This window comes from Manis pentadactyla, chromosome 3 (genome assembly GCF_030020395.1).
Source record: "Manis pentadactyla isolate mManPen7 chromosome 3, mManPen7.hap1, whole genome shotgun sequence".
In the NCBI taxonomy this organism is placed as follows: domain Eukaryota; kingdom Metazoa; phylum Chordata; class Mammalia; order Pholidota; family Manidae; genus Manis; species Manis pentadactyla.
Window position 1 is genome coordinate 214,008,803 of NC_080021.1, and position 27,984 is coordinate 214,036,786.

General features: G+C 59.0%; 2 protein-coding genes across 9 annotated transcripts in view; one reads left to right on the top strand and one right to left on the bottom strand.

The window, feature by feature from the left end:
* Nucleotides 1-3,360, top strand: part of LRSAM1 (leucine rich repeat and sterile alpha motif containing 1) — a 36,872-nt gene extending 33,512 nt beyond the window's left edge. For all 5 annotated transcript variants that reach the window (XM_036913868.2, XM_036913866.2, XM_036913870.2 and 2 more), the window contains 2 exons: nucleotides 1,519-1,667; nucleotides 2,608-3,360. In XM_036913868.2, coding sequence (XP_036769763.2) covers nucleotides 1,519-1,667; nucleotides 2,608-2,733 — 275 coding nt within the window. In that variant the 3' untranslated portion in view covers nucleotides 2,734-3,360. The remainder of the gene's footprint in view (nucleotides 1-1,518; nucleotides 1,668-2,607) is intronic.
* A 1,611-nt stretch (nucleotides 3,361-4,971) lies between these two features.
* The window catches only part of NIBAN2 (niban apoptosis regulator 2), a 45,754-nt gene continuing 22,741 nt past the window's right edge, over nucleotides 4,972-27,984 (bottom strand). For all 4 annotated transcript variants that reach the window (XM_036913874.2, XM_057499053.1, XM_057499052.1 and 1 more), the window contains 13 exons: nucleotides 21,398-21,528; nucleotides 19,073-19,201; nucleotides 17,506-17,611; nucleotides 16,086-16,253; nucleotides 11,619-11,734; nucleotides 10,948-11,052; nucleotides 10,697-10,859; nucleotides 9,454-9,641; nucleotides 8,377-8,532; nucleotides 7,785-7,901; nucleotides 7,561-7,668; nucleotides 7,284-7,395; nucleotides 4,972-6,935 (listed from right to left, as the gene is read on the bottom strand). In XM_036913874.2, coding sequence (XP_036769769.2) covers nucleotides 6,349-6,935; nucleotides 7,284-7,395; nucleotides 7,561-7,668; nucleotides 7,785-7,901; nucleotides 8,377-8,532; nucleotides 9,454-9,641; nucleotides 10,697-10,859; nucleotides 10,948-11,052; nucleotides 11,619-11,734; nucleotides 16,086-16,253; nucleotides 17,506-17,611; nucleotides 19,073-19,201; nucleotides 21,398-21,528 — 2,186 coding nt within the window. In that variant the 3' untranslated portion in view covers nucleotides 4,972-6,348. The remainder of the gene's footprint in view (nucleotides 6,936-7,283; nucleotides 7,396-7,560; nucleotides 7,669-7,784; nucleotides 7,902-8,376; nucleotides 8,533-9,453; nucleotides 9,642-10,696; nucleotides 10,860-10,947; nucleotides 11,053-11,618; nucleotides 11,735-16,085; nucleotides 16,254-17,505; nucleotides 17,612-19,072; nucleotides 19,202-21,397; nucleotides 21,529-27,984) is intronic.

The following is a 27,984-nucleotide window of genomic DNA, read 5'->3' on the forward strand; positions in this document are numbered from 1 at the left end:
GAGACTGAGGCAGAGAGAGGTAACCTGTCTCCCATAACATCACACAGCTGGCAAATACCCGAAATACCGAACTTTACTGCCTTCTTCGGGAGGAGGCTGAGCAGGGGAGGCAACCCGGGGCCTAGAACAAGGGTGAAGCGGCCACGGCGGGCGTGGGACAGGGTCTGTTCAGGGCAGAGGCCAAAGATGGAGTGACTTGGGGGGTGAAAGGCGGGAGCAAGGCTGCCCAGCACAGGGGAGGCCCGGGCTCCCCGGGTGTGCGGGCTGCCGACAGTGCCGTGACGTCCACTGGCTCTGGCCTTCTAGCCAGTCTTACTCCGGGGATCTTGACTCAACCTAAGAAGTCATTAAACTTCCAGTGATGACTTTCATTTAATACCAAGCAATGTGCAAAATAGATGCTTTCTTCCCTTCCAGATGTTCCCCCAGCACTGCCCCACCCAAGCTGGAGGCAGGATGAGTTTGGCATCAGGATTTGGTGTTTCCCCCACCTGGCTGGGCAGACACATCTCTCGAGCCCCTTCACTCTGAGCACCCTGGCATCTCCTATCACCCCTGCAGCCAGCCAGAGCCACTCCCTGCCACTGGGGGGCCTGCGTCCATGCCTCGGCTGCTTAGGGCCTCCTGGCGGCGCCCACCCACAGGGAAGGCCCTGGTGGGGTGCCTCCTCCAGGTTCCAAAGGGACAGGAGATCCTCAGGCATTGCCTAACAATTCTCTGCTGTTCCAAAGCTGTGTTAACTAAATATGAAAGCCCCTTTACTGTGATGGTTTGGGGCACCGTGATACTGTTGTAATGGGCCTTTAAAAAAAAAATCTTAAGGTTATTCTGATTATAAAAAATACTATTTGTAATTGAAAATGTAGAATAAATGGAAAAACATGAGCCATGGTTGGGACGGGGCCAGGGATGGAGAAGGCTCAGAGATGCCGGTGCGCATCATGATTGTCAGAGAACCTGCCTTTTGTGAGGGCCAACTCCGATATCCTGCTGCAGGCCGGCTGGGGTGCAGGCAGGGGAGGCGCATGGGGCCTCTGCCAGGGGGGCTTCTCATTCTTCTGGCCCCTCCATCCTGTCTCCTGGGGCACCTGGTGGGAAAGCCCAGAGCATGGCTGGGTCCACCCCCGAGCTCCTTCCACGGGCTGCCGCACTGCGGCTCCACCACTAGATGGCGCTGTGGCCTTGGGAAAGTGGCTCTGCCCGCTGAGCCTTGGGTCTCTCGCCTCTGGGAAGTGACAAGCCCTGCTCCCAGGGTGGCTTTGAGGGACCCAGGGGGATGTCTGGGGGTAAGAGGACCCAACTCACCAGCGCTGTGGCCATCCTGTCCCAGCACTCCCACTTTATAGATGGGGGTGTGCAGTGAGGCTCAGAAATGAGGAGCTCCCCCCTGTTCTAAGAGTGGGGTGTCCTTGCCCTGAGCTCACCATCCACTTGGGATAGGCAGTCAAGGGAGCCCCCTGGGGGTTGAGATCCCTGGGGGATGCCCCCTGGTTCAGCCTATCCCTCTGGTCCCCACAGAGCTGCTGAAACTACCCAAGGGAGAGGTCCTCGGGGCCCCGACGCCCCCTACTGCCCCCAAGGAGCTCCCTGAGTCAGTGAGGCCTTCTGCTCCCCCTGCAGAGCTGGACGTGCAGACCTCAGAATGTGTCGTGTGCCTGGAACGGGAGGTGAGTCTGGGTAGTGGGTCCAAATCCATCCCCAAGCCCCCCACCCGCCTGCAGCCCTCCAAGCCTCTCCAGGCTCGTGGATTCTTTCTAAATGCTTTTTTCTAGTAATAGAAGTATACTGTATTCATTAGAAACTCTAGAAAATACAAGAAAGCAAAAAATACAGGAAACTAAAATGACCTATGATCCTATGATCCAAGTATGAGCAATGCTAGCATCATTTTCTGGGCCTTTTTTTTTCCAAAAGAGGGATTTCTCCCCTACTTAAATAAATATGTTGAGAATTTCCCAAGTCATTAAATATCCACAACACAATTGTCTCCGAAGAGGCTTTTTTAAACTAACAAAATTAACACTTATTTATATGCTTTGCTGTTTAATTTTTACAATAAAAATCCTCCCCTCCTTCTGCCACAAGATCCTGCTTAGAAAAGGCAAACACATTCGCGATTTGGTGCCACGGTCCCCCTGGGCCTCAGGAATGCTGTGATATGCGGGGACCCAGTTACAAACACCCTTGCTTTGGGCCCCATCGGTGGCCTCCAATTTCTTGTTGCAAACGGTGCTGTACAAAACAGCCTTGCAAGCACATTCCGTGAAGACTTCACAGGCAGAAATGCTGAGGCAGAGCCGGGTACACGTACACAGCTTTGATCCGTCAGGCTGGAGTACCTTTCTGACCCGGGGCTGGGCACTGAAACGCCCAGCAGCCAGGCTGCTTAGGTACGCTGTGGCTCCCCTGTACAGCCATTAGACGGGCGTGAGGCATGTCCAGGGTGGGTGGGCACATGTATTTCTGGGGTGGCTGAATGTGGCATGTATTTGTATGATGACCCTGATTTTTTAGGTAAGGAACAACCAGGGGTCTGGGGGATTCAATGGCACCGTCCCCAGGGAACCAGGCAGGGGCGGGGCCCAGACGCTCCCACTCTCCCTGCAGGCCCAGATGATCTTCCTCAACTGCGGCCACGTGTGTTGCTGCCAGGAGTGCTGCCAGCCACTCCGTACCTGCCCACTCTGCCGCCAGGAGATCGCCCAGTGCCTCCGGATCTACCACAGCAGTTGAGCCCTGGCTGCCAGCCCCAGGCCCAGACCACCTCTACTGCCTGGAGGCCCAGGTCTCCGGCTCACCGCCTGCTCTGGACAGACTAGTCCGGCCCCCTCTGTCCTGGGCCCTTTCCCACCACGGCCTGGAAGGGTACCCCCCACCCTAGGTCTCTAGGCACTCTGGGCCGGCAGGACAAGGACAGCTAGTGTTCCTGACTGATGACGTAGCTGGTCTAATACTGTGGAGGAAGAGAGAGGACCCCTCGGCACAACCACAGGATCTGGGGCATGCAGACGGCTACCCTGCCGTCTGAGTGCGGGACTGAGCATCCTGGCCAGCGTGCCTCTGGGGTACACGGGCAGTGCCATCCCACTCAGCAGAGTGGTAGGTGTGCAGGAGGGCCCTAGCCAAGGGGTGGGGAAGCCACGGATGGAGCTCTGGTCGCAGCGGTGTGACTGACCACAGTGGGGTGTCCTCAGAGTGGCTGCTGTGTGTTAGGCCTTGTCCGTCCCTGCCTCCCCCTCTCCTGTTCCCCAGCGCTCTGGGCCCCTCTGCTCTCCGGATCTGTACCTCCTCGCCCTGTGCAGTTCACAGGCAGGCAATGAGCTCGGCAGCAGGGATGTCAATAAATTAACCCCAGCCTGCTTCTTCCGGGTCATCACTGGGTCCTGGTGGCGCCTGAGGGAGGGGAGGAAATGAAGTCTGGGATACAGCCAGGGAAGGGCTGCTCCACAGTCGGGAGAGAGGCATTCCTAGATGTGAAGTTATCTAAGCCTCCCCGTGTTACAGGTGGAGAGATAGGGGATCAGAGGGGAAGGCACAGAGAGTCAGCCAGAGCAGTCCTGTGGCAAGGGGCCTGCGCTGTGCACTCCAGTATCATTACCCGGATGACGGAGCCAAAGCTGAGGGGCTGAATGCCTGGGCCTTGCACCGGCCCTGGCAATGCTGCATTTGGGGCACTTGACTCCTGAACCCAGGCAGTCGTGCAGGTTGCTGACTGCACAGTTCTAGGAGCTGTGTACCTTGTGCTTGCTGTAGTTGCTCATTTGTTGTCCGTTTTTTGGCAGAAGGCAGAGGCCTAAGGCAGCTTTTCCTTTGGGCTAGAAGCAGGCCTTCTCGGGGTACCTGGGCTCCGCCTCCCGCTACCTCTCACCCTGGCCGTCCCTCCGGCCGCCAATTTCCGCATCCTTCAGCAAGACGTGACAGGTTGGTGGCCACCAGGGGGCACTGCGTGCTCACTCCATGTGCCCGGCTGATGCAGAGGACAGACCCCTGGTGGACAGAGCCCCAGCTCCCCTGGGCCTCAGTTTCCCTACCTTATGTTTCTTCCTCACCGACCCCGTGCGCTGAAACGGGAGGTGAAGGCCCCCTGTGTGAGTCCTGCTTTCCAGGCAGGAGCTGGGGCCTCTTCGGTGCTGGTTCTTCCCCTGGCACCTCTGATGGTTCCCCCCTCCCACCCTCCAGGGTTCAGCTTGGCCAGGGAGGGAGACTGACTAGACAGCAGAGCCGTGTGCAGATCCCCTTGAGCCCTCCCAGGCCCTGGGGGGGGGGGAAATTTTGTGATCCCCTTTTATACATGTGCCCGAGGACTTGTCGGGGGCAAAGGTCAGACTACAGCTGGATTCCTGCTCCAGCCCAAGCCCTGCTGTTGCTCAGCCCTTGTCCACAAGCCCCCTCAGCCACTGCCACAAAGGTGACTGGCTACCACCCTACCCTGTAGAGACATGTTTTTACCCTTGGAAGGGGCAACCCCTGCCCCTCAGCTATATGTGTGTGTTGGGGGGACACACTATGCCCCATAGCCTCAGCCAAGATTTTCCACTTACTGGGCCTCGGTTTACACCTTGGTGAAAGGGTGGTGAAGACGGCCCCCACCTCCAGAGCTGCTGGTCCTGCATGTGAAGCACTAGGCCCAAGGTATCTAGTAAATGCTGTCTTCACGGCCTGGGTCCACTGTGGGCACCCTAGGGCCAAGTGGCCTTAAAACTGCTGACATCCTGTCTGACTGAGTCACCCGACGTGGCCCGAGGAGCACCCTGCAGATGTACCTGAGGGTTCCTACTGAGCTGCCATCAGCTGGTTACCCGTGTGCCTCACGGCCCCTCTCCTACGCTCAGCTTCCTCTGTGAAGTGGGGTAATGGAGGAGCTCTGGCTGTGCACCCCGAGGCACTCTGCCAAGGGACAGGATCAGATGGCCAAGGTGCACGATCATTCCTAGACCAGATCACCCCCTGCTGGCACCACACACAGGCCACTAGCTTTAAGTCATTTATTGATTAGTAGAAGCTTAAACTGTTTGCATAATCTTTTTAATACAACATCTGAGAAGGATGATTGGAAAAGCCCAAAAGAAGGCACCAGAGGAGAGCATCTTAAGGTGGAATGTGTTGGTCAAGAGGTGAGGCGTTTGAGGTTGGGGCTGGGGGGCCTCGGGGGTCCCTGAGCACCAGCCCCAGCCACACATCCTGTGGGTCCAGGAGCCAGGCCCCAGGAAGGGGGTCGGGGGCTGAGGAGCGGTCTCTGTCCTGCTCGCCCTCCCCTCCAAGGGCCAGGGGAGGGGCACGGACTGGGGACTGCCTAGGCTTGACCCACACCCCCAGGAATGAGAAGCCAAGGAAGGATGATGGGCCAGGCCCCCAAGTGACTCACAGTGACATCTGAAAAGAGGCCTAGAATTTTCAGGGTGAGGTGACAGTGAAGCAGTAGGGGCTAAGCCACAGCCAGACTCCACATCCTCAGGTGCCGTGAGAGGTGCCTGGGGTGCCCTGGCCCCTCTGCCCTTCGGGAGCTCTGCCCAGCCCCCTCAGGGGACAGCACGTACCTTGGACGCGGCCTGTAGAAGACAATCCACACCTACCAAACCCTGCCTCCGATCCACGTGCCGTGTCCGCCCACACCCAGCCCCAGCCCAAAGCGAAATGGGCCCAACAGGCCGGGGAACAGAGGAGTCCCGGAGCCTGGGCCCCGACGGGCTGGGAGGGAGGGCTGGGCGGCTCAGGTCTGCTCCCGCTTCAGGCGGCCTGCCCTCCGCCACCCCAGCAGCACCGGCCCACAGGCTCCCCTGGGCCCACACCGCCCCACCTTGCCTTGGGACACCTCCTCTCCTCAGATGAGCACATTCTGGGCCTTCCTCGCACACCCCAGGCCCACCGCCCCTCCTGCTGTGAGGCGCTCCTGGCCCTGCCCGGCTCCAGCCTGAAGGCCCCTGGAGCCCTCCTGGCACCTCCCCCACCCACAGCAAGGAAAGCCAGGCCGGTGTCCACCCTGGCACTGGGGGCCCAGCGGGGGATCACGGGCTCTGAGTCACCACAAACGCTGCCTTTACCTCCCTCTTTCCGAGAAGGATGGCGAGACCTGTGAGGGCAACAGGCTGTCATGGAAGGGCGGGAAGGGAGGACACAGGGAGCCGGCAGCCCCCAGCCCCCAGCACAAGGAGGAAGCCTGAGATCATCCCACAGAAAAGAAAACGGAGCAACTGGGTGTGAACAAGCCCCAAAGTGACACGGGTGGGCCGCCTGCCCACGTCCACCTGAAAGCACGGAGCCGCTGCTCCCACCTGGAGCCGAGCCTGCCAGGGTCTTGGAAGGCATGGCCCGTGTGCTGTGTCCAACAGGAGCTCGGGGGTGACCAGCCTAGAACTCAGTCTGCACCCCTGTGCTGTCCTCGGTGGTGGTGTGGATGGGTGGGCGGCCACCGGGGCTGGACACCTGCTCCCCAGTCTCCTGGTCACTGGGCTTGGGAGATGCAAGGTCCACGGCCTTTCCAGGCGGGAGTTGCTGAGGGGGCGAGGCAGGCGGGGAAGAGGCCTCTGGGGCTGCCACTGGCTGCGGGGTCTCCTGGGTAGGGGCCCCATTGAGCAGGGGGGCAACCGGTGGGGGGCTCTCAGCAGGCAGATCCTGGGCCGTCAGGCCACGGAGCTCAGAGACCCTGTCCGGGGACGCAGGCGATGGCGGCTCGGGGACGGCCTCAAAAGGCAGCCCTGCGTCCTCGTCCCGGATCACGGACACCACCTGCTTGGCCCGCCGTCGCTTTTCTGAGAGGGTAGCTGCTTCTGGGATGGTGGGGCTGGGGCTGCCGCTGTCCCCACTGCCCCCGTACTCCTCGCCCCAGTCGATGGGCGCGCCCTCGGCCAGCAGGTGCAGGTTGGGGTCGCTGTTGTGCATGACCATGCTGTCCCGGTACAGGTTGTGCTTCCTCTGCACAGCAGCCTCCTTCACGGCTGCAGGGCCGACGGGAAAGGGTCAGGACCCCCCCCTGCCGCCCAGACACCACCCACATCATCCCCGAGCCTCCCCACAGCCTGAGTGGGTGTCATGATTGCGACGAGGCCAGGATGGGAAGGAGCAGAGCTGTGAGCCTGGGCTCGTAACCACCCTGCCTTCCCGTCACTCATCTGGCAACACTGCCCTCCTGGGGCTCAGCCCAGCTCACAGGCCTAAGTCTTGGGTTTGTCCTGGCACCTTAGCTGAACCCACCACGGAAGACCTCTCAGTGGCCACGCCCCTCACCCCTGAAGCCCCACCCAGCACTGCAGCCAGCCCTCCCAGGGGGCAGGGCCAGCATGTACCCTGCAGGATGTCCTTCATGACCGTCTGCAGCACCACCTCCTCGTATGTGTTCTCCACCAGGATGAACCTGGCAAAGTCCTCGAAGATCAGCTCCTGGAACCGGGGCAGCTCCTGCAGGGCGGGGTGGGCACAGGGGCAGAGGGAGGGGTGGCCAGGCCAGTCAGGCCAAGAGAGGGTCTGTGTTCCGACCCCACCTGGGGCCTGTGGGGCAGAGGGCAGGCAGTCAAGGGGCTGGAGCAGGTTTGGGGGTGGTGGTGGGAGGGCAGGTGTGCTCACCGACTTGCAAGTGGGGGCCAGCTTCTTGAGCAGGAAGGGGATGGTGATCTGCAGCAGCGCCTCCCGAAAGAAGCGCTTCCGCACGGAGCTGCTGTCGTAGTCGTATTTCTGCCGGGGAAGAGGGGTAGGGGTCTCTAGGTCAGTGGGCTCCACCTGCCCCCAGCCAGAGCCTCAGTGTCCTCATCTGTGCAAGGGGCCGTCCCTCCCAGGGCACAGCCGGTCACCTTCAGCACCCGCTCCAGGATGCGCTGGATGGACTTGCAGAGCTCCTCCTTGGTGGGTCCCTTTCCCAGCTCCTGGTGCAGGAGGGTCTCGAAGGTATACACGGCGTTGTCCATTTGCTGCAGGGCACACGAGAACCCCGGGGTGACCAGAGCCCCTCCTGTGTGCCTCTGAGGGGCTCCTAAGCCAGCCATCCCCAGCCTGCCGGAGAGGAGTGGGGCGGCTGTGTGTTGCCCCACTTGTCCACTCACATCCTTACTGAGTGTCTACTGGGCGCTGGCACAGTGCTGGCCACTGGGGCCAGTCCCTGCCTCAAGGAAACAGAGGTCCTGGGCCCTGTAGGAAGAGGCTCCCTGGAGGCAGGGGTCCCTAAGCTGAGACCAGAAAGTTGAGTCCAAATAACCAGGTGAACAGGATGGGACAGGTGTGCCCAGTAGACTGGACAGCAGGAGAGAACAGGCCAGGGGCTGAGCACCTGCAGTGGGCACGTGAGGAGGGCAGGGCCAGGGAGGAAGGCACAGGGCAGGCCTCTCCCAGGAGACAGGGCCTGTGGAAGGTGGGTGGGGTGTGCTGGGGCCGCAGTCTCGGACCCACCTCACGCATGTGGATCTGGGCTCGCTGCTTGAACACCGACGTGCTAGACACATCGAAACGCTGCTGCAGGCCATCGAGCCGCAGCGGCTCCATCTTCTCGTAGCAGCTCTGCATCTTGAGGGGGTGGTACGCCAGCTGGGACAGCTTCTCCATGTACTGCAGGGACGCGGGACACGCAGGGCCTGAACTGGGGCTGCCTGCGTGGCAAGGCCCTCGCCTTGCCTGGGCCCTTGGTGTGTGGGCCCTGAGGCTGGCCCTGGCACCGGGATGGCCACCTGAGGGTGGGGCCCATAGGTGAGCCCTGGAGGGCCCGAACAGGCAGGGTGAGGACCTGAAGGGAGGAGTGTGGTCCAGCAGCACAGACTCTGCCAGGAGGAAGGTCCTCGCCCCTTCGTGGGGCACTAGGTGACCTCGGGCAAGTCATCATCATCTCCCCTTCCTCACCCTCAGAATCAGGAGGTGGGTTTTTGCCATCTCTTGGGTCTCTCTTGTTTCTCAAATTCAATGATTTTATTGTTTGTGGACTCCTCAGTTTGGGGTATGGAAGAGGAGGCTAAGATCACAGGAGGTATTCCACCTGCACGGACAACCTTGGGGGCTTCAGGCAGCCTAGCACCCCAGCAGGGGGTCTGGGAAGGACCTTAACCCCAAGGACCAGACAATGAGGAGAAGGGGGAGAGAGGCTCCCTCCAGTTGTGGGGTACATGAAATGGCATGTGTGCATTTAATTCTGCCTCAGTAATCGTATCACTCATGCCTGACGCTTGCCCTCCCCTCCTCCCCCCTCCTCCCTCCCCCCTCCCCATCCTCTTTCCCCCTTTCTTGGTTCAGTTCTTTCGGATTTTGGCAACCCACTGGACTTAGAGGCTGCTGGCAGGGGATAATGGCTCCCCCTTCCACTAACAGGCAGGACAGCCGGCATCTTCAGCCTCAGGCACTCAGCCCCCTGGTCTCCAGAAGACCCTCTTTACAAGTTGTGCCCCAGAGGGGACTGGCCCACCCTGAGTCCCAGAGAGGGCCTGATGGGGACAGGCCAGACCCAAGCCCAGGAGGCCCCTCCCCGGGGCTTGGCCTCACCTCGCCCAGCTTGTCAATGCCGCCCTCATTGATGACATTCAGGTTCATGTCGGTGACCTCCTTGAAGAAGACGTCCCGCACCTCAGTGAAGCCCTGGCTCGTGGGCACCATCAGGGCCTCCAGGATGGACGGGATGTAGGGCTGGACGTGGTTCCGGACACACACCTCTGCCTTGGGGAGGATGAAGGCTGCACCCACAGGGAGCAGGGTCAGCTGACGGCTCCCCCAGGAGCAGCTCCCAGCCATCCCAGCCCCCTGCGGCTACAGGCATGTGTCCTATGATTTGTAAAGAAAACCCCTAGTAACATTAGCAAACTGAACAACTCTAGAGAAATAGCTGATAAAGATTTTATAAATCCATGCAACAAAAAGAACAGGATATTCTGAGATGAGACCCTGACAGTTCTGAAACGGTGGTTTCAGATAATTCAAGAAACCAAGGAAATTGCTACACCCAAGGGGCTGGCGTTTTTTCCTGACTAGCTAGAGGTGGAGAAAATCCATCTTTGGGGGGCCTGGTCCTTTGTTACAAAACAAAACCACTTGAGTAGATTCAGTGAGCCTCTGAGTTTGCCGACACTGAGCCTGACCCTGCTCCGGAAGAGCGTGGCCTGGCTCTGCCTAATGATGTAAAAGCTGCTTGTCTGTGGGCAGGGACCATCTCCAGGACATTTTGACCAAGGCATTTCTACCCAGGGGGTGTTTTGATGTCCCTCCCTCTCCTCTGCCCAGCTAATATTGTTTGTGACACAAAATAAATGTCAACTCTCAGTGTCCTATCCAGCTCACAATGCATACAGCCAGCAGAGAATAGCCCTCAGGTGACTGACAGCCGGTGCAGCGGCACGCACCAGTGTGCTGGGGGTGCTGGGGACAGACAGGGTCCCAGCTGGCTGGGAACAGAAAGGAGCGTCACCTGACCCAGGGAAGTCGGACTAGCTGAAAGCAAATCATCACAGAAAACTGGTGCCCACTGACACCCATGGCAAAATCTGATTGCAAAAGGCTTGAACTTCCTTGACAAAATTTAAATCTCCAAGGTGTGGGTTTGTAGAAATAACAGCCACAGAACCACTCACAGGGGTTGGAAGAACAATGGCCCAGATTTGATTGCAGGTTTTGAAAACAATAATCGAGTCTTTTCTGTGAAACATACATGGATCCATGAAATAGATGTGCATCCCCCAGCCCCTGGAGGGTACATGGTCCCAGCACCGACCAGCAGAGCACGAGGCCCGCCTACCTCGGATCTTGCTGGCTAGGTGCTCCTTCGAGGTGATGATCTGGTCCATGTCGGTGCGGATGACTGCCTCCATGGCCGGCCGGGCCAGCTGCAGCTTGGACAGCACCGCCTCAAAGCGCGCCCTGGCCTGCTCGTACACCATGCGGTACACGGCATCCGAGATCTGGAGGCAAAGGTGCGACGTCAGTGCCAGGCTGGCGGGGCCAGGCAGCTGCGGGCCTCGCCCCCGCTCCCCAGCCCGGCCTGCCCACCTGCAGCCACTGCCGCTGCCGTTCCTGCGGCTTCCCCTTCAGCCGGGGGCCGAGCTCCGCCTTCAGCTCAGGGCCCAGCTCCTCCATCACCAGGTTGCTCAGGATCTAGGACCAGGAGGCATAAGCCGGGGCAGGGGTCGGAACAAGTTCAGGTGGCATGTTCCTCTCCACACCCTGGCAAGCCCCCACGTCCTCGGGGCTTGGCCTCGGCCCCCTGTCTCCACTGCCATCCCTCCTGGGCGTGATTCCCGCAGGTCCCGGCTCATCTGCCTGAGCGCCCTGCAGGATCCCGAGGCTCAGGAGTCCCTCCTCAGCACCTCTGCACAGGCAGGCTCCCTATCAGGAATACCACAGCCCCCACCCCCTTGCTTGCACATGAAGTGTGTGTTCGTCAAAGGCCTGATTCTCCTGCTAGACGAGAGCCCCAGAGGGCCAGGGCTGCATCCTTCCTGCTCACAGCAGCACCCTGGCACCTGATTGACGGCTGGCGCTCAGTAAACAAATAAAGTAACAAGGATCTCCACCTGCGTGACCCACCTCAGCTTCTACCTGCCCAGGCTGAGCTTGTCATCTGACCCCGGAGCACCCTGGGGCCCAGTCTCTGTGCCCAGCCCCACCCTCTGGCTCCTGGGCGAGTTCCTCAGTCTCCCTGCCAGGCCTCCTGGCCTCACCTGCACCTCATTCCCACAAAGCATCTCCCAGGTGCCGTACAACTCCTTCGACTGGCGGTACATGCGGATGGCATCTGTGAATGCGGGACCCTCTACTTTGGAGTCCTCAGGGATCCCTGCTCAGGAGAGGGAAGGAGGGAGGAGGTCAGTGAGATGGCCTGGTGACCTCCACCAAGACCAAAAGACTGACTGCCCACGCGCGCACCCCACCTGCGCCCTCCCAGGGCCCTTCCCTCACAGCGGCTGTGGCTGTCATAGCTGCAGTGACGGAACAGTGACGACCCACCACCCAAGCAGCGAGGCAGTCCTCCTCCTCAAGCCCTCCCGGCCACCAGCTCTACTCTGCAGATGAGCAGACAGGCTCTGAGGTCAGCCCACTGGCTGAAGGTCCCAGAGCATGAACTGGCACAGCCAGGACTACAGGCCACCCCCCCATGCCAGGCGAGGCGGCCCAGCATGGTGGAGAGCCTCCCTCCAGCCCTGCCCCCTCCCTCCCCGTCTCTGTAGGGGCCTGCAAACTGGCCCTGCAAAGGCCAGACAGCGAGTACTTTCAGCTTCACAGGCCAGACGATCTCTGTGACGGCTCTCGATTCTGCAGGTGCAGCGGGAAGGTAGCCACAGACAATCGGGAACCAACACGCCAGTAAAAATTGATTTATAAGAGTAGGCAATGGGCCGAATTCTGGCCCGTGGGCCATGGTTTGCCAAGCCTAATTCCAGGTCATTGAATGCTAAGCACACAGGGCCCGCAGGGTGGGACCAGCGTGAACGGCGCGGCCCTGCATCTTTACCGGTAACTGCAGCGACAAACTGCTCTTGCTGCCCGGCGGGCAGGTCCTGGGTCTGCCTTGCTCACCACTGTGTGTCCAGGTGGGACTAGAAAACACCATGTCTGTACTTTTGTTATGGGTGGTGCTGGTGGTGGCCCCGAGGAGCCTGCCCACCTCCCCCACACTGGCGAGGCAGGTTGGTGAACGAGGCGCGGCCCTCCACAAGGGTGCTGAGGAGGCAAGCTGCAGGAAGTTGCAAAATCCCACTTGGGGAGGAACATGGTTAAACACCTCGAAGCCAGGCAGCAGCAGGCGGCAACGCTGGCTGCGTGCCTCTGACCACTGTGTCCCCAGAGCCGGGGGAAGGGGAAACAGCAGCCTGCGCCTCCAAAACCCCAGCTCCCACTGTGATGACTAAGGGCTGAATCACCCCACAGAGGAAAAGCCCCTCTCTGGTGTGGGGAGGCCCTCCCACATCCGGCTGACTGGGGAATCACTGCCTATCAAGAGCTGGAAGGGAGCTCCGTGATGGGGAAATTGAGGCCAAGCCCCCATCCCTGTCGCCGCAGCTCCCTGGACTGGCATGAGGGCATGAGAGGTTCTCACTCCTGCTTTTCAGGGACCTGAGATCAGGTAGGGGTGACTGGAGCACAGCAAAGGTATTATAGCTGGCACCATGCACAGCCCCAGGGGGAAGCCCACCTGGGCTGTGGCAGGAACCCCCTTAGACTCTCAGAAGGGACATGGCCTCCCAGACACCAGGTTTTGGCTGGAAAATCCAGGCTGGGCATTACATGCAACCTCTCTCACATCAGGGCAGTTACACTCTGCAGACAGCAAGCCAGGTGTGCGGGGCAGGGGCTGCCTTCCGGGTGGCAGGAAGGTGAGGCAGGGGACTGGGGCAGCAGGGGAGAGCTGTCCACTTCCCAGCCCTGGCTCTGGCCAGCCAGATGTGCAGCCTCAGACCCTTGGCACATCTCTGTTCGCATGCCGACGCCGAGCTACTGAGTTTTACAAAAGTGAGGATCACCCATCCTGAGTGTTTGTCCTGAGCAGATGTTAGGGGCTGGATTATGTGCCCCCACCAATGTGGGTGTCCAAGTCCTAACCCCCAGTATCTCAGAATGTGACCATATTTGGAGACAAAGACTTAAAGAGATAATCAAGTTAAAATTAGGGGATTAGGCTGGGCCCTGATCCAATATGACCCCTGTCCTTACAAGAAGGGGAAATTGGGACACAGAAAATGTGTGCAGAGGGGTAGAAGGCAACCATCTGCAAGTTAGAGAGAGAGACCTCGGGGAAAACAGACCTGCTGACACCTGGGTCTTGGACTTTAAACCTCCAGAACTGTAAGAAATAACTTTCTGTTGTTTAAGGCTCCCGGTCTCTGGTTCTTCATTAAGGCAGACCGAACAGACCGAGACACTGGCCCTGGGCTGAGACCCCCTCAAAACAGTCTTGAAAGGTATAGCTCTTCTCAGCCCCACTTTCCCTGATGAGGAAACGGGCTCAGAGAGGCAGTTACTGACTTGAGGACAACAGCTAGGGAACTGCAGACCCAGGGGGAGCCGACTGCAGCCGGACCTGGCGACTTCCTGCCTGTGGGGTCCTTGGGTTGGGCTAAGAAAGGAAGCTGCATTCCTCAGTCCTGGGCAGCAGGCAGAGGGGGATGGCAGCCAGACAGGAAGAGGCCTTGACCTCTGCGCCCAGGCCCACCCGAGGGCTCAGCCCAGTGCCCCGGCCTGCCCCCTGCCACCCCCAGCTGCTCCAGGAATGCAGGATGTGAGAGGGGCCCTGGGAAGAGCTGGCGTCCACCCGGCCTGGCCTTCTTCCCCAGCCACCCCCCACTTCCTGGCTGCCCCTGAAGTGAGCAAGTCCAGGCTCCACAAATTCCAGGCCCAGCCGCTGGGCTGGAGGGAGCAGAGAACTTTCCCACAGTCCTCAGGGACGAGGAAAGACTCATCGAAAACCAGCCTCGTCAGCTCGGAAAACCTTCCTTCCACAGGACACCCCGTCTTTCCCCGCCCCCTCCCAGCAGCCCTCCCTGGCCTCCCCTCCTGTCCACAGCGCCCACACCCGGGGGCTCCCGTCAGCGTCCCAGCCGCGCACACGCTATGTGCCAGGCATGGGGCCAAGAGGTTTTTGCCAGCAATTTACTCCCCCCAGTAACCCCACAGAGCTTGAGTTTATTACCACTGCCACCGCGCACGGGGAACTGAATGGCGGCTCTCCCCCTCCCTGTCCTGTCCCCCCCCAACCCCACCCCCCGGCCTGGGGTCACCCCACCAGGTCAGCCATTTAGCCTCGGAAACCCGGAGAGGGTGGGGCTGGGCCAGGCAGGGGAGGGCGCCCCAGGCCAGGCTGCCAGTGCCCAGGTCGCCTCCACCCAGTCCTGGCCCCACGGCCCCCAGGGATCTGGGAACAGGCGGCCCTTTGTGGGTGGCGGGGCCTGGCCCGGGTGGCAGGGGTCGGTCTGAGCGAAGACCGGGTTCCTCCCAGCTGGCACATCCCAGACGGGGCAGAGGCGGCGGAGGCGAGCCGAGAGGTGGGGTGAGCCCGGAGCGGCCCAGGCTCCAGGCAGGGGCCCCACACGGTCTGCCCACCACCTCAGGGAGTCACGCCCGAGGCGCACGGGTGGGAGGCGGGTGGCGCTGCCTCCCTCTGCCCCCAAGGCCACATCACCAGAAAGGAAATTTAGGCCAGGATGGGGTATTTCTTCAAGGGCAGAAAGCCCCTCGGTGGCCCCCCCCCCCTCAGAGATAAGCAGGAGCCTTTTTGATCAAACTCATCATAGTCCTACTAGGTCCTCCTGCCCTGACCCAGTGCCACCCCCAGGTCGCGAGCCCCATCAGGCCTGGGGCAGCTCCTCCTCTAAGCTGCTCCCGCGTGAGGCCTCCCCAGGCTCGCTGCTGTGTCTGCACACACTCCTCCCTCTGCTCCAGGACTGCTCACCCTTCAGGTCTCAGCTGAACCTGGGCCCCTTGAGGGAGCTGCCCTGACCACCCCTGCCCACCACACACACCCCCTCAAAGCGCCCGGGTGGCTGCCGCCCAGCACAGCTGTGACTCATCCCCTGCTGTCCTCATCTGTGTAACATCTGTCTCCCCCACCAGACTGCCTGCGGCCCAGGGGCAGGGGCCATGTCTACTTCCTTGCAGATTCCTCAGTGCCCAGGCACTAAGAATGTTTGTTGAATGAATGAGTGAGCTACAGAGACCTAACTTTACCAGTGAGAACACTGGGGTCCTGAAGGAGGAAGTTAACTCCCAGACTACCCTGCAGATCGGTGGCCTTCACCAAGCATTGAGTAGACTCTCCTGTGAGCCCCACAAACCCCTAACGCACACGAGGGATTACTATCCCCATTTCACAGAGGCTCCAAGAGGTGACTTGGTCTCCTAGGGTCATGTTACCAGAAACAGAATCAGGACTGTGATTCTATGACCTAGGGTCCGAGGGCTCAACAACCACATCCCTCTGAGAACAACTGCCCGGACTTTTTCAGAGCAACAGAGAACCATTTTCATCAAGAAGAAGGTTAAGGCGCCACAGGACAATGGTTTCCTACAACCTCAGAAGGAAAATCGGAAGAGCTCAAAGAGCAGGGTTGCTACACCGCGCTCAGCCTCTAGGTGTCACCATTCAGCACATAACCCAGGTAGTTGCCCTTCCCCTGGACCCGCAGGCTGCTCACCATTGTTGCAGTGCCGGATGCAGTCCTGCAGGACAGCCTGCCACTTGTCCTGCTCAGCTTCTGTCATCAGGCAGAAGTAGTAGTGCCGTGCAGAAGGATGCCAGAGGATGATGGGGAACTGCGTGGGGCACTTGAGGATGGGGGCGGTGCCCGACTTCGAGGTGGTCCCTGTGAAGACAGTACTGCACTGAGCCCTCAGCCCCACTCTGCAGTGCAGGCTCGATCCCGGGGAGGGTTGGCCTGTCCTGGGGTGACCAGGGAGTCAGTGGGGAGGCAGCATCCTCCTTTCTTGCTGTGTCCTCCACAGCTTGGCCTAAGGGACCTCAGAATTCCCTGGCATCTGTTTAGACCCATTTCTTAGAGTTGGTAACATAGTCGCATCTACCTCCCTCTTGGGGAAGGTTCTAAACTCTGTGCATGAGACAAAAATAACACAGGGTCAGAGACCTCGAGTCCAAACACAGAGCACTACCTTCTTTTCCTTTCAAACTTCAGCTGTGGGAGCCACAGTGTGACTGAGGTGTCCAAGGGGGAAGGGAAGCATGGGAGTGGGGGATAGAAAATAATACAAGGGGATTTTTTTCTGTTTTGTCCACGTGGAATTCGAGATCCAGAAAAATAGGTCCTGGGCTGCAACGCCACCAGTGTTGTTAATAATGTGACCATGACCGTGCTTCTCTGCATGCTGGCCCTGCCCCCCTGCGCTGGGCCAGGGCACACAGCACCTCGTGGGGTCTACCCAACACCTGACGTCAGTCTGCAGTACTGGGTTGCCAGGGAAGACACAGCAAAAACAAAGCCAGAGTCAGGGCGGGAGCGGAGGAATGCGGGACTCTGGCTAAGCCGTCAACCACACGGGATGCTTTACTCCCCAGTCCCATGAGGGAACAGACGCTGCATCTGCCCCAAGCCTGCAGTTTCTCTGGGATCATCTGAGAGGCAGATGTGTTCCTTGAAGGCCCCTGGGAGTCTCTGACAGGGTGGGGCAGAAACAGGATGCCTAGAATAACTCTATTATTCTTCTAGATAATAATAAGGTTGTCATTATTATTGGCAGTATTGACTCAGCAGTTACCAAAGCAGGGGCCTGGTGGCCGTCTTCTCCAGAGCCCCCCAAGGACTCGGGAAGGCGAGAAGGGCAGAGAGCGAGGTGTCCATTGCATGGCCGTGGTCAGAGGCTCAGGAAGCAGGCACTCAGGTGGGAGCCCACACTGGCCCGGCCCCAATTCACTGCGTTGGCCTCAGGCAAACCCCCCTCCAGCCTCCACTTTGAAGGCGCAGGCACCTGCCACAGGCTCTTGGCCCAGCTGCTCTTTGGGCAAATATGGAGCCTGAAGCTCTGGAATCAGAGCCACCCTCTCCCTTGGCCAAATCCCAGGCCCACACAGGGCATTTGGGCCTGGGGTGGGTGGTTCTCTACCTGGTAAGGAGTTGCCAACGAGCTCCAGGTACCGATCCACAGAGGTGAGGATTTTGTAGCCTGCACTGTTGATGACAGTTCGGGGTGGGACCTGCCGCTCATAGGCCTGGGGAGGGGAAAAGAGAGATGGTCCCTGGGGGTTAAGGGCGCAGCCCGTCCCGAATCCCACCTAAACTCTGGCTTCAGGGCCCTCTCATGCTTGCCCAGGGCAGGCAGGAGGAGAGAAGGAGAGAGGGGAGAGGAGCCTGACCATCAGCGTCCAGACAGCACGGTACAGTGACTGGGATCCAGTGTGGGGCTCAAATCCTGGCACCCCGGGTGCTGTCTGCGCAATGCTGAGATCAAGTTCCTTCACCTACTATGCTTTACCTTCCTCTTCTATAAAACCAGGGAAGTGAGAGTTGGGAGCTCACGGGGCTGGGGGAGGGCTGAGAAAATGCCCGTGAAATGATCGGCCTCAGGTGCCTCCCCGAGGGCCACTATTACCATCATCACTCCTGCTGCCTCTGTTATCAGCAGCGGCCACTAACTGAGTGCTCATCACATACCACAGCATCCCCACAATCCAGGAGTAGGTGGGTACCGTGATGAGCCTTCAGTTCCCACAGCTGGTAAGTAGCTGACCTGGGATATGAACCTGGTCTGTCAGCCTCCAAAGCCCGAGTCTTTGACTATTACCCTGAGCGGTCCACCAGCTTCCTAGGTTCTGAGCACCAAGCACGTTCCCTTTGGAGGAGCATTAGGTCCGGACACCCCTTTCTTAGGCCGGGGGGAAAGCAGTTCTGAACAGTTCATACAGCAGGGCTGCCATGCTGCACCTGCCCACTAGGTGTCGCCACGCAACACGTTTCTTGAGAGCGGCTCAGCACCTCGAGGGCAGTGGTTCCCAGGGTGGTCCATGCCCTTCAGCTGCCTCAACATTACCCTAGAACTGGCTAGAAATCCAAATTCTCGGCCCCACTCCAGAGGGCTTAGCAACCTGTTTTCTTACAGGCCCTCCAGGTGATTCTGATGCATGCTATCATTTTAAGAACCACTGCCCTCGGGCATCAGATTGCCCCTGACTGTTGATGTCACTCTAACACCGATCTGCCTTGAAGCAAAGGGCCCTCAGGCCTGTCCCTGTGGCAGCTCTGGAGAATATTTAGTAGAAGAAATTGCGTCTGTGCTTCAGCAAGGTGGGTTTTCCCCAAGGGTCCAAAGCAGAGATAAACCAAGCTGGTTATGGGGCAGGGCCAGAGGGAAAGGTGACCCTCAGAGGGCTGGGGGCCTAGATGGACGAAGCGCCATTTGGAGAGGAGCCCAGCAGAGCAAGCAGGTCTGGGGAGGAGGGAAGGGTGCTTGGGCTCTGTTTTGGCTCCTGGGACAGCCCGGCGGGGAGGGTCGGGGGCAGTGCCACACAGCAGGCAGAGGGTGGGGTCTGCAGTCCCGGATTTGGGGTGGGGGGCCGGCGTGACAGGAGAGCCGGGAGGGGAGCTGCGGAGAAGGAGAGGCTGGCCTGGCTGGGCCCACCAGATTTGCTGGGGGCTCAGTGCGGGCCACCTGCCCCTGGATGGGGTGGGCTCACCACTTTGTTCTCGTAGAGCACCAGCCCATAGTTGTGGGGCACGAGGCTGAAGCGGTTCCTCCACTTTTTGTTGTCCTCCTGGTACTGGAAGAGGTTCCCCGAGAAGATGATGCGCTCGTCCAGCGGCACCTGAGGAGGGCCGGGTGGGAGTGAGGCCCTGGAGGGCGGCCGTCCTTCTGGGGCACATTCTCCATCCTGGTCCCACCAAGTCCTCCTCACGGAGGCCTCTGGGGCAGGGCTGCATCTCACCCATTTGGCGGGAGAGGAAAGTGAGGCTCAGGGCAGTGAAGGGGCTCCCCCAGGGCCCAGGCCCAGCTGTGGTAATGCCAGGACTGGAACCCAAGCCAGGAACCCCCATCGGGGCCCAGCTGGGACCGAGGTCTCCCACTGCCCCATCCCTCGGCAGGCACTGCTACCTCGGGACAGGTCTCCGGAGCCCACGGCAGGCTTCTCCGCCACCTGGTGTGGGTGCAGGGTAGTCACACCAGCCGGAGGGGATACGCCCCAGGCCAGGACAGTGAAGGCCCAGCACCTGGGCAAGTCTGTTTCCAGCTCTGGGCCTCAGGGCAACAAAAATTTGACCAAGGTGGTTGCACAGAGCCTCCCCAGCTCTGACAGCTGATGACATGGCCTCCGTGAGTCAGGATGGGGGTAGAGGGGACCTCAGTCTGGAGGGTTCAGTGTTTGACCAACGTCCTGGCAGCCTGGTGACCAGTTTAGTTTGGGCAGTGGAAATGCCCAGGCCTTCCTGCAAAGCCCTGGCTTAGACTCCATCTCTGACTCCTCAGTGGGACTCCGGGCCTGAGTCACATCACCACATCACCTCTCCAAGCTCAGTTTCCTCAGCTGTAAAATGGAGACAGTGACAGGACTGATGTCAACTGTATCTCGAGGTTTCCGTAGGATGACACGTGCAAGCACTACACAGGCCGGCAGCATCTGGCAGGCAGGGCATTCGGCCACAGTATTTGGGAGCTGCCAGGACCACGATTCGGATACCCGATCTGTCAGTCCCCCAGCTCCTCACATTGGCTTATTTGGGGGGCAAGAGGGGGTGGCCATCCCCGAGGGAGCACTGTCTGCACAGACCAGCATTGGGCAGCTTCAGGAGAGGAGGCACACGAGTCAAGGGTGCAGGCTCACCCCTGAATGGAAGAAGCCCCCCGAGTCCAAGGCAGCTTCTCTCTGTTCTGCAATACATGTGGGGCCTTTTGCAAAAAGAAACATGTATGTCACGCAGTCATGGGAGAAATGTTATTTTACTAGTGCCTATCCATCCTCTGCCTCTGTGTCTGCCCCTGCAGCTGGAGTCAGCAGGGAGCAGCCTCCCATGAGCCCCCCACCCCGTGCCCAGACTCCCACGTGGCCCCCCTCCCCAGCACCTCCCTGCCACTCTTCAAGGGGAAATGCCAAAATCCTCTTGGAAAATGAGGGCCCATTGTGCTCGAACAATAGGACCCGCAGCCTGCTTCCTACCCAGGGATAAAAATATTTACAGGAAAAGAATATGGTCCCCCTACCACGAGTCCCCACGGCCCCCACACACAGTGGGCTTTGCCCAAGTCACGAAGCTGCTCCGTGGTCTATATTTAGGGCACAGACGACTGTCAACCCAGCTCTCAAATCCCTACTTTTCTAGAAAGAACAAGCAGATAGTTCCTCCGGCACCGCGGTGAGCCCCTCACTGCCCTCGGGCCTCTGGTTTCCGTCGGCTTAGGGCACGCTCCCGGGACTCGGGGGGCAGTAGAAAGCTGTGGCGAAAGGCTGTTTGCTGTCTGTCTCCTCGAGTGTCTGAGGGCCAGGAGGGCACACGGCCCAGCACCTGCCCTGACACAGTGTGTGTCCCGAATGGGGGCCTGTCTTCTCTCGGGATCCCCTTAGTCTCGTCAACAGTCTCTCGTCCCTCACCCAACAAATATTTACTGGGCGAACATAAGCCTACTACTAATAACGGGATCCCGACAAGGCGGGGGATGGCGACGGTGTCAGCCAGAATCCTGAGCACCCCCTGCTCCAGGCCTCCAGCCGGCTCGAACCTTGAATCCTCACAACCCACTCAAGCAGGAGGGGTTCTCATCCATTTTACAGATGAGTAAACTGAGGTGGGGTAATTTGCTCATGGGCACAGAGCCTGTAAAGGAAGAGCTGGACTTGAACTCAGGCCTGCCGATGGAGGGGTGGAGCTGGAGGGCATCACCCATGGTGAATGGAGGGGCCTGGGCCTGGGTGGGGTCCTTTCAGACCATCAGGGTGACAGTGGTAAACCAGGATTGAAGTGGCCACGTGGCAGGCGTGTCTGTCCTGACCTGGCTCAGCACCTCTCACCTTACGCCAAAGCAGCTGGGCCTGTGGCAGCCCTGTGCCCTCAACCTCATGGCGCATGCTGTTGAAGAGGGCGACACCATACTGGTCCTCATAAAAACAGAGGAACTCCGTCAGGATCTTCCCAGTTTTCTCTGAAAAGGAAGGACAAACAGGACCATGAGTTCATCGTGGTTACTGGCGTGCAGCAGCCCCTCCCTGGGGAAGGGGGTCAGCAAAGCCCCAAATTCCTGCTTGTACAACTGCTCGCACAACTACCACGGGTCCATCCACATTGCGTTTCTGGCCAGAGTTGCGCGTTTCCTGCACACAATGGGTGAACCTCCGGACAGGAAAATGGGTAACGAACGTAGACAGAGCAATCACCAAAGAGAAAACACAAGAGACCAATAGGCGAACGAAAAGATGCCTCCCAGTCACCCAGTAAATGCCAACAGAAAGTATTGTTTTCCCGTCAGACCGGGCAGAATGTGGAGAAACAGCACCTTAACCCAGGGCCAGGGGTTGGAAATTGGAAAGGCCTTTTTGGTGGGTAACTGGCAGCCACACCCACAATTTTAAGGGAGCGTGCAGGACCCTCTGATGCCACACTCCCGCCTCTAGGAATCTCCCCATATAACAACTCACACAAGAACGACAGGCACAGATGTGCCAGGCAATCACCAGAAAAGAGCCAAGTGCGTGCAAGGAGCATGCGTTGCTACAGAACAGTTCACTGCGGGCCCGTGAGATGCACAGGTCTATGTACCAACAGAGGGAAGGTGTCCACACTCTGTCACATAAAGAAGAGACCTGCAGAATGACGTGTTGAATATCACTGCATTTACAATCACTCCTGGGTGCAGATACACTACTTATGCTTGGAAAGGTCCAGAAGGCAGTGCTCCAGACGGCTCAGGGTGGGACCTCTGGGTGTGGGAATACAGAGGGCAGAGTGAATTTCATCTTTGCCTTATTCACTTTCATAGCATTTGAATTATTTTACAAGTGTGATTCCTTTCACAGTAAAAAATGAACATTCCAAAATTAACTCATCTACCCACTTAACAACTTGCTCTCACTGGCCACTGGCTTTCCTCTTCTGCTGAAGCAGTTTCTGACCAGCGAGGGTGAGTTCTGTGGCCTCCAGGGCAGGCCCAGCACATGACAGATGCTCAGTATTTGCACTGCTTGGGCATCTCTGTTTACAGATGAAAAAACTGAGATATTTTTCAGGAGAGGGTTGTGACGGTGACAAGAGGGCCCTCTCCTTGGGAGACTTCCTGTCCAGAAACACTGCAGCTCAAGTCCCAGCCCGGGGGTTGTTCTGGCTCACGGGGCAGCTCACCTCTCCAGGCCTCAGTTTCCCCTACACACTGAGAAGACTGGACTCAATTTCAAGCCCCTCGGATATCCTGCCTCCTCCGACAGTTTCAAAGACCTGGTCTATCCTCACAGGAGAAAGGGCTGATGTGACAGCGTCCCTCCCATGCCTGGTCTCCAGGTACTAGGAGCACCCAGCTAGGATAGCATTTCATTCAATCCTCCCAATAACTGTGAGGTAAGGCTGGTATTATCCCGGTTTTACAGAAGAGGAAACTGAGACCCAGAGAGGTTAAGTCACTGGCACAAGGTCACACAGCTTGAGAGCAGTGGAGCTTGGATGCAGTCCTGGGGGCCAGCCAGGAAGTGGTGGCCAGGGTGGTGGGAGGAAAGCATGTGCCACATCCCACACCCAGGGTCTCAGCAGCCCCACTCCCTCCAGCGGCACCGCAGCCCAAGCACCCCTCTACAGACTGGGCCCCCTTTCCTGAAGTGAGGTCAGGTCTGTCCTCCAGATTCGGACCTGGGCGGGGGAGGAAGGGGAGAACAAATGGGGACTTTGCTTTGAATGCCTATTTTTTAAAAACCATAAACAACCAGAACTCTCTCAAAGACCACAGGAAGTGTTTTGAAAAATGAAGCAGGATCGGGGAGAAATGGGATAATGAATCAGGGCCAAACAGAAAGGATCGCAGAGGACAAAAATATTGATAAATCATGTCATCATCAATATAGCATTAACCTGAGCCAGTGGGTGGGCAAGTTTTACATGCATGATGCCTAAGAATCTTCACGAACACCCTTGGTGGGGGCAGCTGTGCTGTTTTCCCAGTTTAGGGATGAGGAGGCTCGAGGGTCCAGGACCGGAGAGCCGGGTTCTTGGCCTCAAGCCCACCCAGCCTCCGCCCAGGCTTTTGTCCTGAATCTGCCCCCAGTAACCAGACGCCCACCAGGCACCCTCCCAGCATGCAGGATGGGCAGGCACGGGGCTTTGGAGGTGAGGGTCCCTCAGCCATGGCTCTGGTTCACCCAGCCTCAGACAGAGCATTTCCAGAAAGGCTGGAATCTGCCCCAACACTAGGGGCGTCAGCCCCAGGAGGAGGCTGCTGTCCTGCATCAGGACCCAAACCAGGGTCTGCCTACCCCACAGCATGCCAGCCATGGCAGCCGGGCAGGGAGCCGCTGGGCTTGGAAGGCCCCAGGGCCGGACTGCGGAGGAGGGCAGGAAGAGCAGGCCTGCCAGAAGGCCAGACGCCAGCACATCCCCACGTAAGGTGGGGCTGGGGGTTCGAGAGGAAGCCAGGGGAGGCTGAGGAAGTGAGACTCAGATGGAGGTGACCCAGACAGAGCCAGAGGCAAAGATGAGGCTGAAAGGCCTGAAGCACCCGGGCTGAGAGGGGCCAGGGCGCAGTCACCGAGCAGAGGACGGAGAGAGGGGACAGCTTGGGCAGCAATGTGGAGGTGCCTCACTCAATGGGGTAGGAAGAGAGCAGGCAGCCCCGGGCACCTGCACCCCTAAACACTGCAGCAGCTCCAGCCCCGATTCCATCCAACTGCAGCTGTAGGCGTGCCCTGCACCCCTCATTCCAGCGCTATATCAAGCTGGGTCTGTTTCCAGAGGACCCCTCTGCTACCTCACTACCCAACCTGCTCTCACAGCTCAGGAGCCACACGGATCGGGACAGGGAGGGACACCCTTCCCTGTCTAGGGATTGACGGCGACGCCCAGCAGGGTCGGCCTGCACCCTTCGGTTCCCCGCTGGGCCCCCTGGCTCAGCGCCGTGGCCTCACACACCCAGGCGCTGGGCAAGGGGGTCTGCCCACTTGCCAGTTACTGAGTGCCCACTCTGTGCCAGGCCGTGCAGAGCTGAGGAAGCCACCAGGCGAGGGGTAGGGGCCCTGTCATTCCTTGAAAGGGTGAGGACTAAGAGGAGGGTCCTGGCAACAAGAAACTGGAGACACCGGGCCTGAGTGTGGGAGCAAAGGGAGAGCCGGGAAGAAGACAGTGCGGATCAGGGCCAAGCAGGGCTTCTGGGCAGGGGAGGCCCCAGCACATTCTGGAGAGATGTCCTAGGACAGCTGCGGAGGAACTGCCACGTGCTTGGGGCAGAGGCGGGGCCTCCAGGAAGGCAGAGAACTCAGGGGGCCGCACCAGGCCGCGGTGTCAGGGCGGAGAAGGCCTGGGAGGCCTGGGACCAAGGGCTCGCAGGGGAGAAGCCCTGAGCAGGGCCCCCCAGGAGCCCCTCTGGCCAGGCGGTGCTGGAGGAGAAGCCAGGCCTGGAGAAAGACCCGGGGGAGGGCCCGGCTTCCATACTGCTGCTGGCTGCGCTCGGCAGGCAGCCCCTCCCTGAGGTGCTGCACAGCACCCCACTCCTTCCCTCCTTGCCACCTGCAGCCGCTCCCTCCCTGGAGTTTCCACAGGGGTTTTATGACTGAATTCCACCCCACTGCAGCGTCCCTGCCTGCGTGTCTGTGGGTGGTCCCCAGGGCCTCTGGGGCCCCTCATTCCCCCACACCTGCCTATACCAGCTCCTGTAGCTTCTGGAGGCACCACATGCCATGGACTTGGGGCCTCCAAGACCAGGCTCCCCACCCCAGGGGGTTGTGTGAGCCGGAGAAGGTGAGGGGCTCACGGGAGGTCGCAGGGCCAGACTGCGGCATTGGGGGTTCAACCCACAGCCCGTGATCCCTTCCTGATCCTGGCTCTGTGCTGGATCCAGGAACTGGGGGGCCCCAGCCAGTGATCCAGTGTGCCATCCGTCCTCCCTCCCTCCTTACACTGACTCGGCCCCAGGTGCCGCAGGATAGGAAGGCAGGGCGGGACCGCTGGGCCGGGGCCCTCTAGCCCTGGGCTTCCAGCTTCCGGGTGAGGGGCACAGGGCAGGGGCCCGAGTCAGCCCCTGCAAGCTGCCTCACCCTCCCAGACCCTCCAGGGTGGCCAGGGATGCTCGGATCTACCTGAAGATTGGCCACAAACCTCAGGAGGTTGGGCCTGGCACCCTTTTGCTCACCCCTGGTGGCCTGGCTCGGGCACACGCTGTAAATGGGGGTAACAGGCTCCATTCAGTGCTCTACACGTGCTCAGCTCAGGACCTCCATAAATGTTACTGTTAATCATAATGGTACTCAGTTTATAACAAGAGAAATTTGAATTATTTTATTAGCAAGTATAACTTTTACAGTTTGAAAAAAATCCAATAAAGACTTTTTAAAAAAAGAACCAGGATGAGAATTACAAAGTAGTGATAATGATGAGTAGATCTTCAACAAAGGTCAGACAGACAGAGAGAGAGCCCACCAGGAGGGAGGGATGCTCAAGTGAAGGTGAGGGGTGGGCAGGGGGCCAGGGGTGTGCAAGGAACACCCAGGACCCCAGGTTCCCACCTGACCTTGGCAGGGGCCCCCTTGGCATAGTCACCAGCCTCTGCTAGTGCCCAGAGCCCATCACTGCCCCCTGTGAGTCTCTGCCAGCACACCCCACAGAATTAGGAGGTAAGCTCACCCCATTCAGACACAAGGTCCAATGCACATCCCAGATTCATCAAACAGCACCAGAGGTGAATACAGCTAAACAAACCCTCCACCTCACAGGCATAAAAGATCAATGACTCACGAAAGGTCATTTCACTCATCAGTCAACAAAAACCGCTTGGGCACCTACCTGGGGTCATCACAGGAGAGGTCGCCTGCGGGGGCCCTGATTCCCTGTCAGCCCAGGAGGGCAGCCCAGTTCTGGGCATGGAGCGGAGAGTCCTAATCTGTGCCCAGCTACGCTGTGATCTGGGACCTCAGGGAGCCACTGCCCACCCCAGGGCCTCCGTCTCCACAGCACGTCTGCAGAAAGAGGGTAGCAGGCTCCATCTGGCCCAGGATGTGGGGGCCAGGGTGAAACATACACACACTCTCTCATGGGGTTTATTTTGAAGTGCAGCATTAGCAAGCTAGCTGAGCAAGGGATCTTGCATCTGGATCTCTGTGTATCTTAGCGTGCCTGTGCTCCCCAGGTGACTGGAACCCTGTCTCCATGGGCTGCACCCTTTGGGGTGATCAGCCCCCTCACCAGCCAGTCCTCCTAACTCTGCCCCCAGAACTCCCGGAGTTCACCAGCTACGCCTCTCCACTGAGAACTCAGGCATGTTGGACAGCTCATTGAATCCTAATGGATAGTATTATCTTCACTCTACAGATAAGGGGCTGAGGCTCAGGGAGGCCTGAGGTCCGCCTCAAAGACACAGAGCCTGGAAGGGGAAAGAGGCGGATCTAAACCTCACCTCACACCAAAGCCTGCACAAAGCCCCACTTGTGCAGCCTCCTCACCCATCAGCCTCTCACGCTGCACCAGTCCAGTTGCCAAAGCCTTGCCTCACCCTTTCTTTCTCAGTCTTTGCCTGGTCCCAAAAGGCAGACAAAGCAGCCTTTACATTTTACAGGAGAGGAAACTGCAGTTCAGAAAAGCAAAGTGACTTTCCCAAGGTCACACAGTCTGGGGTCTCCAACCCCCATCTAATCAAAGCTGGCAAGGAATCTTCACACCCCCTGGTTCCACACTTGCTCATCTTTTCTGGGCCTCAATTGCCCTACTTATAAAATGGGTGGGTGGGGGTGGGTCAGCTGATCTAGTATCTCAACAACGATCTAATCAGTATTGCCCTGGCCCCAGGAGCTGCCCAGGATGCCGGCCTGGGCATGAGCTGCCGGTGAGCCAGCCCTGAGCAGGAGCCGACCACAGTTCCCTCAGGGTGGGCAGAGGGACTCCAGCTGGGGGAAGGCCGGGGGCAGGACTTAGCGTCACCCCTACCTGCATACAGAGCACCATCCCCACTGGGCACACAGACTGTGGGCCTAAGTCCCAGCTCTGCCACCTGCTGGCCTTGTGGCCTTGGCCAAGGCATTTGTCCTCTCTGAGCCTCTGTTTCCCCCTCTGCAAAATGGCACAACAGTAGCTGCCTGATTGGTTATAAGATCAGTACCAATGAACTAACGAGCACGAAGCACTTCACCCAGGCAAGGAGGAGGCCTGTTGCTAATGGGAGCGCCTGGCGAGTGCCTCTCGAACAAGTTTCCTCTAACCCAGGGAGAGGCCCTTGAAACAGAAGCCAAGGAAGCCCTGGCCTGGCCCCTTCCCAGAACCAGCGCCAGCAGCAGCCAAGGCAACCGGAAGAACGTTAATCTCTTGATTTTCCAACTGACAACGTTAAGGATCATGCTACTTCCTGCCCTTGGACAGTGGGGGCTGGGCAAGAACTGGGGTGGCCCCAGGGTGGCCTCACGTTCTCTGGAGACTCTGG